Source organism: Bombina bombina, chromosome 2 (assembly GCF_027579735.1).
Source record: "Bombina bombina isolate aBomBom1 chromosome 2, aBomBom1.pri, whole genome shotgun sequence".
Classification (NCBI taxonomy): domain Eukaryota; kingdom Metazoa; phylum Chordata; class Amphibia; order Anura; family Bombinatoridae; genus Bombina; species Bombina bombina.
Window position 1 is genome coordinate 1,249,047,343 of NC_069500.1, and position 15,911 is coordinate 1,249,063,253.

At 39.7% G+C, this 15,911-nt stretch overlaps 1 protein-coding gene across 1 annotated transcript in view; it reads right to left on the bottom strand.

The window, feature by feature from the left end:
* Positions 1-15,911, bottom strand: part of WDR19 (WD repeat domain 19) — a 296,764-nt gene that overhangs the window by 209,149 nt on the left and 71,704 nt on the right. The window contains exons 12-13 of the mRNA XM_053704050.1: positions 15,075-15,189; positions 3,572-3,678 (exon numbers count right to left, since the gene is read on the bottom strand). Coding sequence (XP_053560025.1) covers positions 3,572-3,678; positions 15,075-15,189 — 222 coding nt within the window. The remainder of the gene's footprint in view (positions 1-3,571; positions 3,679-15,074; positions 15,190-15,911) is intronic.

The window sequence follows — 15,911 nt, forward strand, 5'->3', positions numbered from 1 at the left end:
CATTCCACACTTTAGGTGTTAGTTTTTTTTTCTAACACTCTTGAGCACGTCAAAGCAGCCCTTAGCTTTTGTGCGGTATGGCGCTTAACGCCACCATATCGCACGCACAAGGAGGCTTTTCAGTAACTCGTAATGGCAGCGCTATGGAGAGTAAAATAATGCAACTTTTTTGGAGTTATTTTCGCACCCTGTTTAGCGCAAAACAGCCCTCTGTATTGGGTTGTGGTTTCAGTTAGCAGAAAGTTATTTCATATACACATTTTAATCTCAGCAGCTGGTATAACAAGTAATTGACAAAGAAGGAAAATCTAAACAGCGCTTAACCTGTACTTAATACTGGATAGCTAGGGGTGTGCACCAACAAATATTTTATTTATGTAAAAATAAAAGTCAGAATAAAATTAAAAACAAACACAATTTAATTACTCAAAACCATATAACAATTAATAACATCTAATAAATAGCATATTACGACTAAAAACCAAAAAATTGATCTAAATAAAGGAGGACGTCTCCTCCGACTTCTATACACAGTCTCTGTGTTTCTACCACCTTTGCATATATTAAAACCACCTTTAGACGATTCAATTGCAAGCGTGTATCAAAATAATGTTCATCTATGGAAAAAGGCAAAAAGATCTTATTGTAATAGAAAATGCAATTGTAGCAATCCACAAATGAGAAAGTGTATTTATATCATTCACTCTGAAATAGTTGCAAATTGAATTACACGTTTGATACACTTTGGCGAATCTCCCTTATATTTGCAGATAGCTTCACATATATTATTCCATTGAGACTTGTGCCAGTAGTCTAAAAAATAACTTGTAAAATCAACATCCAAGTTGCCACAATCATAAGATGTATAGCGGGTTTTGACTCTGATAGCCAATATGCAGTAACAGTTCAATGCTGTACTGATATAGACGGTGGGTATACTTTACCGGTCCCCGGGAGCTGATCAGGCAATGTATCAGCAGTCTAACCTTAGACCAGACAGCCTCCGATCTCACCTCACGTTTCCCGGTTCACTCTTATCGTAAACCTTCGCCGATTGTGTCTCTCGAGGTGGCGGATGGTTCTCTGGGGCTACCGGTTCTTTTCCCTTCCACTTCGAAAGTGTGTCAGTCCGCTGTTTGCGATATGGGCTTTATCCTTTGTTTTTTTGGAAACTCTGCGCAGAGTATTAGTATGTGCTCACAAAAAAGTCAGAATATTCTCTTACAACCCTTGAATAAACGTCAAAGTGTTTCACCTGTGTTTTAGGCTTTTTCAAGACTGCTTTTTTTCAAGCAGTCTTGAAAAAGCCTAAAACACAGGTGAAACGCGTTGACGTTTATTCAAGGGTTGTAAGAGAATATTCTGACTTTTTTGTGAGCACATACTAATACTCTGCGCAGAGTTTCCAAAAAAGACAAAGGATAAAGCCCATATCGCAAACAGTGGACTGACACACTTTCGAAGTGGAAGGGAAAAGAACCGGTAGCCCCAGAGAACCATCCGCCACCTCGAGAGACACAAGCAGCGAAGGTTTATGATAAGAGTGAACCGGGAAACGTGAGGTGAGATCGGAGGCTGTCTGGTCTAAGGTTAGACCGCTGATACATTGCCTGATCAGCTCTCGGGGACCGGTAAAGTATACCCACTGTCTATATCAGTACCGCATTGAACTGTTACTGCATATCGGCTATCAGAGTCAAAACCCGCTATACATCTTATGATTGTGGAAACTTGGATGTTGATTTTACAAGTTATTTTTTAGACTACTGGCACAAGTCTCAATGGAATAATATATGTGAAGCTATCTGCAAATATAAGGGAGATTCGCCAAAGTGTATCAAACGTGTAATTCAATTTGCAACTATTTCAGAGTGAATGATATAAATACACTTTCTCATTTGTGGATTGCTACAAGTGCATTTTCTATTACAATAAGATCTTTTTGCCTTTTTCCATAGATGAACATTATTTTGATACACGCTTGCAATTGAATCGTCTAAAGGTGGTTTTAATATATGCAAAGGTGGTAGAAACACAGAGACTGTGTATAGAAGTCGGAGGCGACGTCCTCCTTTATTTAGATCAATTTTTTGGTTTTTAGTCGTAATATGCTATTTATTAGATGTTATTAATTGTTATATGGTTTTGAGTAATTAAATTGTGTTTGTTTTTAATTTTATTCTGACTTTTATTTTTACATAAATAAAATATTTGTTGGTGCACACCCCTAGCTATCCAGTATTAAGTACAGGTTAAGCGCTGTTTAGATTTTCCTTCTTTGTACACATACCTAGAATAATTGTGAGAGTATTCCATTAAACAGCTCACAGGGTTGTTAGTTTGGCGCTTCTCATTCCCCTTTTTTTATTTCCAAATAACAAGTAATTGAAAACACATTAAGGAGAAACCAGTTTTACAGTACATTGTCCCTTTAAAGGGACACTGTACCCAAATTTTTTCTTTTGTAATTCAGAAAGAGCGTGCAATTTTAAGCAACTTTCTAATTTACTCCAATTATCAATTTTTCTTCGTTCTCTTGCTATCATTATTTAAAAAAGAAGCCATCTAAGCTTTTTTTGGTTTCAGTGCTCTAGACAGCACTTTTTTATTGGTGGATGAATTTATCCACCAATCAGCAAGGACAACCCAGGTTGTTCACCAAAAATGCGCCGGCATCTAAACTTACATTCTTGCATTTCAAATAAAGATACCAAGAGAATGAAGAAAATTTGATAATAGGCGTAAATTAGAAAGTTGCTTAAAATGTCACGCTCAATCTGAATCACAAAAGAAAAATTTTGGGTACAGTGTCCCTTTAAGGTCCAAGAGTGTCCTTATGCTACTTTTTGAAGGACTATGTGTAGTTTAGAATTTTTTTTTACTCATTATGTAAAATAGTACTCAAACTGGGTTTTCACAATTTAACCTATTATATTAAACCGCTTTGTAAAACGAGCTAGATAATAGGTTCCTAATGTACACTTTATTAGAAGCGACAACACTGTTGTTTTTATATAAACGCATAAAAAAAACTAGTAAGTGCTTGTATCTGTGGAGTGAAGGAGAGTTCAGAGTGCAGTGTGATACTAAGGAATTGGAGTACAAAGTCTTCCACAAGAGAAATGTCTGGTATATGGTGTCTATGAGAGGGGAATAAGAAACAGCTCAGTTTTTAAAAGATTAAGTTAGAAGTAGTGTGAAGACATTAAACAATATATTGCAGAGAGACAGTTGGTGACCTGGTTGATAAAAGAGGGAGAGACAAACGGACAGGAGAGGCAGAGTTGTGTGTCATCAGCATAGGGGTGTTACTGGAACCCAAAGGTAGATACAAGTTTCCCAAAGGAAGATCTATTTAGGGAGAAAACTGGAGTAGAAAGGATCAAGTAAAGTGATAGTTGGGAGGTGTGTTAGGCAATTATAGATTAATTATTCCACTAGTCTAAAGGCAAAAAGAAGTAAGGAGAGGTGGGGCCAAGCGAGTAAATGGAGGGAAAAGATCAAAGAGGGGCACTTGGTGAAGAAACACAATGCACATTGTACATGAAGATAAACTTGCAATAATTCTTACCAAATGAAGCTGTACTTTGCCCTCAAATAGAGCTGCAGCATAATCTGAATTTAGACACATCCTGGTAACCGACCCTAAGTACTCCACATCCTTCAGCTTCTCTGCACCTGCAAATCAGTTAAAGGGACAGTCAACACTAGAATTTTTGTTGTTTAAAAACAATTAATTACCTTTATTACCCATTCCCCAGTTTTGCATATATATATATATATATATATATATATATACACACACACACACACACACTACATATATGCAGTACCATGTAAAAATATACACATCAGGGTTGCACCCTATATACAACTTGGAGTGTGACTATAACTTCATATACAGTCAGACACAATGGTATGGCACTACACACAGCACTATATATACAGCAGAACTGTGACTACAAACAACTGTATTACATGACATACAGCACTGTAGTATAACTGGGGGTATACTAATAGTGTGACTACACACACACAACAGAATTGCATTGCACATAGTACTGTCCTAATGTACAACACAACTTGATATACAGAAGGCATTTGACTAAACATAAAGTACAGCAGACACTGTGGTATAAAACAACTTTGCACAATTGTACTGCTTTTTTTGCTTTGTAGGGTGTGTATATGTGTTGTGTTTCATGTGCTTGTTTAAGTAATTTTAAGTACCTTGGCTACCATTTCAGTCTTCTTTGGCAGCCAAGGGGTTACATCCAACAAAAAGCAGAAAGGGAGGAAGTAGGGCTTAACCTCTATAGCTAAATAACCTAGTGTAAAAAAAAATACGTTTATCTCTGGGGCCTGTCTGAAGCTGGAGGAGTGACTGACACTTTGCCCTGCACAGACAGCAAACGGTTACGGTGCTGAATTCTCCAGGCAGCAGGGAAATAAACATCAGGAATTCCTGCTCTGAAAAGGTTTAGTCCACTTACCAGGCAGACAGCAAAAGATAGTAGACAGATGCCTGATAATATGAAAAACTTAGAAGTACTACTGTGAAATGAGAGCTCCATCATCAGCCCCAGTAACACGGAGCAGGCTCTCGCTGGGGGCGGATCCTACTGCTTTAACTGCTCCACACTAACTGTTTCCTGCCTCGGTAGTGATTACCATTTCTGCCTCCTGCTTTCTGTAAGCACACTCTGCTGTTTTCTGAGACCACAGTCCCCTCTGTCCTACACTACAGTACACTCTCACCAATAACATAATGTTTTGTACAACAAACAACTGTACTGTTTGGCTTCAGAAACCCATTGTACTAGCCGCATAAGCAGTATATCAGAGAGTGAGATAGTTACATTACCATACCTGCGACTCAGCTCACTCACCGTTGCGCTTGCCTTCAGCTCAGCTGCCATTCTAGCCGCCCATAGCTCTGCGACTACAGCACTGCAGAGTCACTGACTACATGCAATCAATTAGCAGTGCCAGTGTTTCTGTTCCACACGCGCACAAGTGTGCAGCCCCTCCTTTCCTGACCAGACCGCTCTCTCATTGGCTAAGTAATGGCTATGCATTATGAGACTTGTAGTTAGTTCCTAGCCTTGGGAGCTCCCCCTGCTGCCCGCCCATAGAAATGGCCCAAATCGCACACTGACTATTGTGCGATTAACAAAGGTATATGCTCTGTTATGGGCGGAGCAGCAGGCACATAGAAAAAATGTACAAAGGGCTATGGCAGGCTATATCTCTCTACCGCGGCAGAGAGGTGTAGAGGTATATAAAAGGGATTTTTTTTTTTTAATTAAACTGGACAGTAGACTGGAACCTTTTTTGGCTGAATAATTATAATTTTTCCAATAGGGGGGCTATTGGAGAAATTATATTTATTCAGCCAAAAATGTATTTTCTTTCTTTTTTTATTTTTTTTTCCAGGGGGCTCACGTACGGCTGTGCTGATATGGAGGAGCCTCCACTGTATCTAAGCCTCTGAAAACTGCCCCCTTATTTCAGTTCTTTTGACAGACTTGCATTTTAGCCAATCAGTGCTCACTCCAGGGTAACTTCAAGTGCATGAGCTCAATGTTATCTATGTGAAACACATGAACTAATGCCCTCTAGTGGTCAAAATGCATTCAGATTAGAGGCAGTTTTTAAAGTCTAAGAAATTAGCATATGAACCTCCTAGAATTAGCTTTCAACTAAGAATATGAAGAGAACAAAGCAAAATTGGTGATAAAAGTAAATTGGAAAGTTGTTAAAAATTACATTCCCTTTTTAAATCATGAAAGTTTTTTTTTGGACTTAACTGTCCCTTTAAATGTGACAATCGCACAATAAGAAGGGAGACTAATCAGAGGAACATATGTCAAAGTACTTTTGCAATAATGACCTTGTATAGGCATAAATCCATATGACAAAAGCTATCACAGTTTCAGTCAGGGCAGTTTTTAGGGGAGGGCGAACCGGGCAACTGCCCAGGGCGCCACAGGCACTGCCTGCATACTTGCTTAGATTCACTTTTCCCAGTAGCCACAGCTTTAAATAATCACTGCATCTGAGCTTTACACTGACCTACACTTTTCCCTGTACTTTTTTGAAAGCGCAGGTGTGAACTAAATGTGTGCACAGTTTGCTGTCAAGAGAGAACAGGCTTTGAGAAATAAATAGCATTTAGGTCGTAAAGTCTCATCTGCTTTGTGCTTTCAATATGCTAACCAATTGCTAAACCGCAGGCAGCAGTGATTAGCCTTCATGACAGTGACTGGAAACTAAAGTTCCCATAATGCAACACAGCACTCTCTATAAAACTTTTATATAGCACCACCTGAGAGCACCCCGGATTGAACACACAAGCAGTGCTGTTACAAACCGTATGTGCTGTCAATAATGTCCTCATGCTAACAGCTATATATTATATACTGAAAGTTTATGAATTGCTTAGTGCCACTACAGTCATATACAAGGTAGGAAAGCAAGGTGGTGTGGAAACGGGTGAGGGAGGGAATATAACGCTGTTTTATCTGTGTGGTTGAATCCAACTGCTCTGCATAATTATATACAAATATGCAAAATACAGACATCCCAACCTGCAAAAACTCATTTCAGGGAGGTGGCTTCACCAGCTACTGCGATGCGTGCCGCCCCCCAAAATATTTTAGAATACAAAATTTAATTAGGTGCAATAAATAAAGTATTTGTGTTGTATTTTATTAAAATCAGTGGGGGCTTTTTGGTTACTGATGCATAGCGTCCCAGCTTGTGAAGTACTCAGTATAGTTGTCCCTGTACGACTTTCGGATTTTGTGTCTTTGAGCGTGTATGATTTTGAGTTTGAGAGGTTATTTGTAATTATGTTTTTTACTCACAGTAGAGTAAGTTTGATAAAGACCTGACAACAGGTTTCACTGTGTTACAAAAAAATATAAGGAAGACACAGGAAGACTATTCTTTATTTAAATATTATAATGTTCATAGTACGGATATTGTTTGCATTTCATTTGACATGTTTTAGAACTTTGAACTCTTTTCATTGGCAAGTTTGTGTATTATGAACATGTACTACAGATTTAGGATATGTATATTCTCGCATTTCTATATATTCTTAGATCTATGTAACTTTGTGATTATGTATGAAACCTTAGTGTCTTTTCTCTGTGTCTTCAATAAAAATTAAAAAAAAAAGACCTGACAATAGGAGTGTCTATCTCCTCCCTCACAGGGGCGCACTCTCTTTGCCCTCTTTCTTAGTTCTCATTCAGCCTATGCATGCAGCCAATGTTGCCTGCTGCGATTCTCCTCCTCCTCTAAGAGCCTTATCTCTGCCTCCAAACAGCAGTGAGGAAGGGTTTGCAGATATGCAATATGCTGAAAGTAAAGACAGACTTGCTGTGACAACGCCTTCCTGCTCGATGACGTCACTGCAACTAGAGGCATTCCTTAAAGAAACACTGTTTCCGGATTTGGGCAACGTTGGATCATAGTACTTGTAGCTTCAGGGAGATTGCATTTCATTTGTGGGCATCAGGGAGACGCTATTACAATGAGGGAGACTTCCTGAACTTCAGGGAGAGTTGGGATGTCTGAAAATATTGAATTGACTAGTAGTGATTTTGTGTATTCTGAAATTGTATTTAGTTTAGTTCCCTCAAAACATCTTTTATATGGCACCACCAAAGAGCACACGGTACTAAACACCAGGGCAGAGAATGGAGGCTGCATAACAGGAACTGTGTGTGCACTAAATGCAATAAGCTTCCTAAGGCTGATTTGGCCAGCACGTGTCTGCAGTGATTTCTTGTCACTCTCTCACATCGGGTGTTAGGGCTAAGAGAAGCACTTCGAGATTGAGTGTGTTTTTTTTTGTTTTGCTTGCCTGCACAACTCCCTCCTTTTGAAGCTATTAATGCAGCCGACACATTCACACCTCGGCTCCCAAGAAATCCAAAGCTATGTGCTCACTGCTTTTTATTACAGCCACATTATTTGCTTCAAAACCAAAGAGGTATGTACTCAAGCAGAACAAAATGAGGGAGAAATTACTTCAAGGTGCAGCCTGTAAACAGTTACCAGCATAAGACAGCATCATTTTTTACATGAAGTTTACAATACTAATGCAATTTGACATTTCAAAAAACAACTTCAGCTCTTGGTTGCACTAATTAATTAGCCAAATATTTAAAATTGAACAGTGTTTTGAAAATGATAGTTTGCAATGTAATGTAGGTTCCTATTTTGTGGTATGTTTGTGAAATAAATTGAGTGGTTACTAATCAGTAGAGGTGCTAAAAGAGATGAAGAAACTCCAAACATAACATTTTATTTTTGCTGTGAACACCTGTTGAATGTTGACCTGATACATGCAGTAATATAGTGTGCTCTTGAAGGACCTGACAACATATCAACACATAGCCAGCATTTAAATGTCACTTCAGAATGAAAATGAAAAGTGACATTTAAAAATGCATATCAAGCACATTGCATATAATGATATATGATTTTATAACTAACTTACAGCACAAAGGGATAAGTAATGTATGGTGCTTATTATGTTGCAGTTGACACCATGTTTCCTTTACCAGTTCAATTAGTGCTGTATATACATGTCTGATTAAATATGTGAGTATGTGTCTGTGTGTGCTTGTCATTGAGTGCGTGCGTGTCATTGTGTGTCTGTCTGTGCTTGTCATTGTGTCTGTGTGTGTCATTGTGTTTGTGTGTTCGTGTGTGCTTGTCATTATGTGTATGTGAGTGTGTCTGTGTGTGCTTGTCATTGGGTCTGTGTGTGCTTGTCATTGTGTCTGTGTGAATGTGTGCTTGTCATTGTGTATCTGTGAATGTGTGCTTGTCATTGTGTCTGTGTGTGCTTGCCATTGTGTGTGTGTGTGTGTGTGTGAGTGAATGTGTGCTTGTCATTGTGTCTGTGTGTGCTTGTCATTATGTGTGTGTGAATGTGTGCTTGTCATTGTGTCTGTGTGAATGTGTGCTTGTCATTGTCACTGTGTGTGTTTGTCATTGTGTCTGTGTGAGTGTGTGCTTGTCATTGTGTCTGTGTGTGTTCTTGTCATTGTGTGTCTGTGTGTGCTTGTCATTATGTGTATGTGAGTGTGTCTGTGTGTGCTTGTCATTGTGTCTGTGTGTGCTTGTCATTGCGTCTGTCTGTGCTTGTCATTATGTGTGTGTGCTAGTCATTGTGTCTGTCTGTGCTTGTCATTATGTCTGTCTGTACTTGTAATTATGTGTATGTGAGTGTGTGTGTGTGCTTGTCATTGTGTCTGTGTGTGCTTGTCGTGTTTGTGTGAATGTGTGCTTGTCATTGTGTCTGTGTGTGCTTGTCATTGTATGTGCTTGTCATTATGTATCTGTGAATGTGTGCTTGTCATTGTGTCTGTGTGTGCTTGCCATTGTGTGTGTGTGAATGTGTGCTTGTCATATGTGTGTGCTTGTCATTGTGTCTGTGTGAATGTTTGCTTGTCATTGTGTCTGTGTGTGCTTGTCATTGTGTCTGTGTGAATGTGTGCTTGTCATTGTCACTGTGTGCGTTTGTCATTGTGTCTGTGTGAGTGTGTGCTTGTCATTGTGTCTGTGTGTGTTCTTTTCATTGTGACAAGCACACAGACACAATGCTTGTCATTGTGTCTGTGTGCTTGTCATTATGTGTCTGTGTGTGCACGTCGTTGTGTGTTTGTGAGTGTGTACTTGTCATTGTGTCTTTGTGTGCTTATCATTATGTGTGTGTGCTTGTCATTATGTCTGTCTGTGCTTGTCATTATGTGTATGTGAGTGTGTCTGTGTGTGCTTGTCATTGTGTCTGTGTGTGCTTGTCATTGCGTCTGTCTGTGCTTGTCATTATGTGTGTGTGCTAGTCATTGTGTCTGTCTGTGCTTGTCATTATGTCTGTCTGTACTTGTCATTATGTATATGTGAGTGTGTCTGTGTGTGATTGTCATTATGTGTGTGTAAGTGTGTGCTTGTAATTGTGTCTGTGAGCGCTTGTCATTGTGTCTGTGTTTGCTTATCATTGTGTCTGTGTGTGCTTGTCATTGTGTCTGTGTGTGCTTGCCATTGTGTGTGTGTGTGTGAATGTGTGCTTGTCATTGTGTCTGCTTGTCATTATGTGTGTGTGAATGTGTGCTTGTCATTGTGTCTGTGTGAATGTGTGCTTGTCATTGTCACTGTGTGTGTTTGTCATTGTGTCTGTGTGAGTGTGTGCTTGTCATTGTGTCTGTGTGTGTTCTTGTCATTGTGACAAGCACACAGACACAATGCTTGTCATTGTGTCTGTGTGCTTGTCATTGTGTGTCTGTGTGTGCTTGTCATTATGTGTATGTGAGTGTGTCTGTGTGTGCTTGTCATTGTGTCTGTGTGTGCTTGTCATTACGTCTGTCTGTGCTTGTCATTATGTGTGTGTGCTAGTCATTGTGTCTGTCTGTGCTTGTTATTATGTCTGTCTGTACTTGTAATTATGTGTATGTGAGTGTGTGTGTGTGCTTGTCATTGTGTCTGTGTGTGCTTGTCGTGTTTGTGTGAATGTGTGCTTGTCATTGTGTCTGTGTGTGCTTGTCATTGTATGTGCTTGTCATTGTGTATCTGTGAATGTGTGCTTGCCATTGTGTGTGTGTGAATGTGTGCTTGTCATATGTGTGTGCTTGTCATTGTGTCTGTGTGAATGTTTGCTTGTCATTGTGTCTGTGTGTGCTTGTCATTGTGTCTGTGTGAATGTGTGCTTGTCATTGTCACTGTGTGCGTTTGTCATTGTGTCTGTGTGAGTGTGTGCTTGTCATTGTGTCTGTGTGTGTTCTTGTCATTGTGACAAGCACACAGACACAATGCTTGTCATTGTGTCTGTGTGCTTGTCATTATGTGTCTGTGTGTGCACGTCGTTGTGTGTTTGTGAGTGTGTACTTGTCATTGTGTCTTTGTGTGCTTATCATTATGTGTGTGTGCTTGTCATTATGTCTGTCTGTGCTTGTCATTATGAGTATGTGAGTGTGTCTGTGTGTGCTTGTCATTGTGTCTGTGTGTGCTTGTCATTGCGTCTGTCTGTGCTTGTCATTATGTGTGTGTGCTAGTCATTGTGTCTGTCTGTGCTTGTCATTATGTCTGTCTGTACTTGTCATTATGTATATGTGAGTGTGTCTGTGTGTGATTGTCATTGTGTCTGTGTGTACTTGTCATTATGTGTGTGTAAGTGTGTGCTTGTAATTGTGTCTGTGAGCGCTTGTCATTGTGTCTGTGTTTGCTTATCATTGTGTCTGTGAGTGCTTGTAATTGTGTTTGTGGAGCTTGTCATTGTGTCTGTATGTGCTTGCCATTATGTGTGTGTGAGTGTGTGCTTGTAATTGTGTCTGTGAGTGCTTGTCATTGTGTCTGTGTTTGCTTATCATTGTGTCTGTGAGTGCTTGTCATTGTGTCTGTGAGTGATTTTTATTATGTGAGTGTGTGCTTGTCATTGTGTCTGTGTGTGCGCTTGTCATTGTGTCTGTCTGTGCTTGTCATTATGTGTGCTTGTCATTGTGTCTGTCTGTGCTTGTCATTATGTCCGTCTGTGCTTGTCATTATGTGTGTGTGAATGTGTGCTTGTCATTGTGTCTGTCTGTGCTTGCCATTGTGTCTGTCTGTGCTTGTCATGTGTATGTGAGCGTGTCTGTGTGTGCGTGTCTGTGTGTGCTTGTCGTGTCTGTGTGTGCTTTTCATTGTGTCTGTGTGTGCGCTTCTCATTGTGTTCATTGTGTCTGCGTGTACTTGTCATTGTGTGTGTGTGAGTGTGTCTGTGCTTGTCATTATGTGCATGTGAGTGTGTCTGTGTGTGCTTGTCATTATGTGTGTGTGCTAGTCATTGTGTCTGTCTGTGCTTGTCATTATGTGTATGTGAGTGTGTCTGTGTGTGATTGTCATTGTGTCTGTGTGTACTTGTCATTATGTGTGTGTAAGTGTGTGCTTGTAATTGTGTCTGTGAGCGCTTGTCATTGTGTCTGTTTGCTTATCATTGTGTCTCTGAGTGCTTGTAATTGTGTTTGTGGAGCTTGTCATTGTGTCTGTATGTGCTTGCCATTATGTGTGTGTGTGTGTGTGCTTGTAATTGTGTCTGTGAGTGCTTATCATTGTGTCTGTGAGTGCTTGTCATTGTGTCTGTGTGTGCTTGTCATTATGTGTCTGTGCTTGTCATTGTGTCTGTCTGTGCTTGTCATTATGTGTGTGTGAGTGTGTGCTTGTCATTGTGTCTGTCTGTGCTTGTCATTATGTGTATGTGAGCGTGTCTGTGTGTGCGCTTGTCATTGTGTCTGTGTGTGCGCTTGTCATTGTGTCTGTGTGTGCGCTTGTCATTGTGTCTGTGTGTGCGCTTGTCATTGTGTCTGCGTGTACTTGTCATTATGTGTGTGTGTGAGTGTGTCTGTGCTTGTCATTATGTGTGTGTGTGTTAGTTTGTCATTATGTGTGTATGAATGTGTCTGTGTGTGCTTGCCATTGTGTCTGTGTGTGCTTGTCATTATGTATGTGTGTGTGCTTGCCATTGTGTCTGCATGTGCTTGTCATTCTGTGTGTGAGTGTGTCTGTGTGTGCTTGTCATTATGTGTGTGTGTGATTATATGTGTGTCTGTGTGCTTGTCATTCATGTGTGAGTGTGCATCTGTGTATGTGTGTTTAAAGGGATAGTAAAATCATAATTAGACAATCATGATTTAGACAGAGCATACAATTTTTAACAACTTTCCAATTTGATTCTATTCATTAATGTTCTTCCTTCTCTTGTTATCCTTTGCTAAAAGATATATTTAGGAAAGCTCAGGAGCATCAAAGAGCTTAGGTTCAAGCTGCTGATTGGTGGATATATATATATATATATATATATATATATACATACATACACTGAATGTCATTGGCTCACCTATGCGTTCAGTTAGAAACCAGAAGTGCAACCTTCAACAAATGATACCAAAAGAATGAAGCAAATTTGAAAATAGAAGTAAACTGGAAAGTTGTTTAAAATTGTATGTTCTACCTAAATCATGAAAGACACACGTTGGGTTTCATGACCATTTAAGTGTAAGTGTGTGTTGAAGACATACTGTAGAGTTGGGCTGGAGATCAAGTACTCTGCAGGGCCACAAAGTGGATTGATTTCCTTAAAGCAAGTGCAGTTTGTCACTAATAACCATATACAGTGGGGAAAAAAAGTATTTAGTCAGCCACCAATTGTGCAAGTTCTCCCACTTAAGAAGATGAGAGAGGCCTGTAATTTTCATCATAGGTATACCTCAACTATGAGAGACAAAATGTGGAAACAAATCCAGACAATCACATTGTCTGATTTGGAAAGAATTTATTTGAAAATTATGGTGGAAAATAAGTATTTGGTCACCTACAAACAAGCAAGATTTCTGGCTCTCACAGACCTGTATCTTCTTCTTTAAGAGGCTCCTCTGTCCTCCACTCATTACCTGTATTAATGGCACCTGTTTGAACTTGTTATCAGTATAAAAGACACCTGTCCACAACCTCAAACAGTCACACTCCAAACTCCACTATGGTGAAGACCAAAGAGCTGTCAAAGGACACCAGAAACAAAATTGTAGACCTGCACCAGGCTGGGAAGACTGAATCTGCAATAGGCAAGCAGCTTGGTGTGAAGAAATCAACTGTGGGAGCAATAATTAGAAAATGGAAGACATACAAGACCACTGATAATCTCCCTCGATCTGGGGCTCCACGTAAGATCTCACCCCGTGGGGTCAAAATGATCACAAGAACGGTGAGCAAACATCCCAGAACCACACGGGGGGACCTAGTGAATGACCTGCAGAGAGTTGGGACCAACATAACAAAGGCTACCATCAGTAACACACTATGCCACCAGGGACTCAGATCCTGCAGTGCCAGAGTGCCCCCCTGCTTAAGCCAGTACATGTCCGGGCCCGTCTGAAGTATGCTAGAGAGCATTTGGATGATCCAGAAGTGGATTGGGAGAATGTCATATGGTCAAATGAAACCAAAGAAAAACTGTTTGGTAGAAACACAGCTTATCGTGTTTGGAGGAGAGAGAACACCATACCTACTGTGATAAATGGGGGTGGCAACATCATGCTTTGGGGCTGTTTCTCTGCAAAGGGAACAGGACGACTGATCCGTATACATGGAAGAATGAATGGGGCCATGTATTTTGAGATTTTGAGTGCAAACCTCCTTCCATCAGCAAGGGCATTGAAGATGAAACGTGGCTGGGTCTTTCAGCATGACAATGATCCCAAACACACCGCCCGGGCAACGAAGGAGTGGCTTTGTAAAAAGCATTTCAAGGTCCTGGAGTGGCCTAGCCAGTCTCCAGATCTCAATCCCATAGAAAACCTTTGGAGGGAGTTGAAAGTCTGTGTTGCCTAGCGACAGCCCCAAAACATCACTGATTTAGAGGAGATCTGCATGCAGGAATGGGCCAACATACCAGCAACAGTGTGTGACAACCTTGTGAAGACTTACAGAAAACGTTTGACCTCTGTCATTGCCAACAAAGGATATATAACAATGTATTGAGATGAACTTTTGATATTGACCAAATACTTATTTTCCACCATAATTTGCAAATACATTCTTTCCAAATCAGACAATGTGATTGTCTGGATTTGTTTCCACATTTTGTCTCTCATAGTTGAGATATACCTATGATGAAAATTGCAGGCCTCTCTCATCATCTTAAATGGGAGAACTTGCACAATTGGTGGCTGACTAAATACTTTTTTCCCCCACTGTAGTTAAATATAAATGGTGGTGGACTTTATCTTTTACTACTTAGTCCTAACTTTACTTTTTTTTTCTGTTAGCACATAATTTATTTAGCTGTAATCGAAACTGGTCTTGGGGCAGGGATGATAAATCTGACACTGGATGCACTTTAAAATGTAGAGGGGCGCATTTTGGAATTTTGCCCTGGGAGCCAGATTCTCTAGAAACGGCCCTGGTTTCAGTGATAGCATTTATTTTGCATGGGTGCACGTGGATCATAGACAGGTATAGAGTAGAGACAGCAGAGTTTGTCAGTGTTATACATAAACATTCATTATTGCAATACATTAACATACCATTTTCTGTAAGTGCATAAAACCAAGCTCTGTTGTTCATCCCCACAGCTAAATGATAGGGACCCACAGCCACAAAATTTGGCTCCACTTCAACAGACACTGTAGTTGGCAGTTCCTGAGCAAAATAGAAAAAAAACAAATTTTATTAAAGCTTGGCCTGGAAAATCACTGAGAATAATTTAACACATTTAAAAAGGGACATTTAACACTAAACGGATGCTCAATGGAATTACATATTCAAAGCTAATATTAGTCTGAAAAATGTTTGCATATTTGTTATTAAATTAAAATTAGTTTTTTAAATATTAGATAAAAGTATTATTGTTTAGTGCCCATAAAGCAATGGGTTCTGCATAGGTTTCTTTCTCTGCTGAAGCCAATTAAAGGAATATGAAACCTCAATTTTTTTGTGTGATTTAGACAGAGCAGATACATTTAAAAATGTTTCTAATTTACTTCAATTATAAAATGTGCTTTGTTCCCATGGTATTCTTTGTTTAGGAGACACCTAGGTAGGCATCTGGAGCACTACATGGTAGGAAATAGTGCTGTCATCTAGTCGTCTTGCAAATGGATAACATTGTAGCATAACTGCTGCCCTATAGTGCAACAGACACATTCCCGCTACTGAGCTTACGTCACTGCTTTTGAACAAAAGATACCAAAAGAACAAGAACATGCAATAACAGAAGTAAATTAGAAAGTTGTTTAAAATTGCATGCTCTATCTAAATCATGAAAGAAAAATATTGGGTTTCATGTCCCTTTAAGAACAGCTATAAATGGGTCAGATTTATAAATGCTATAAATGGCTAGAATGTGCAACCAATGACTACGT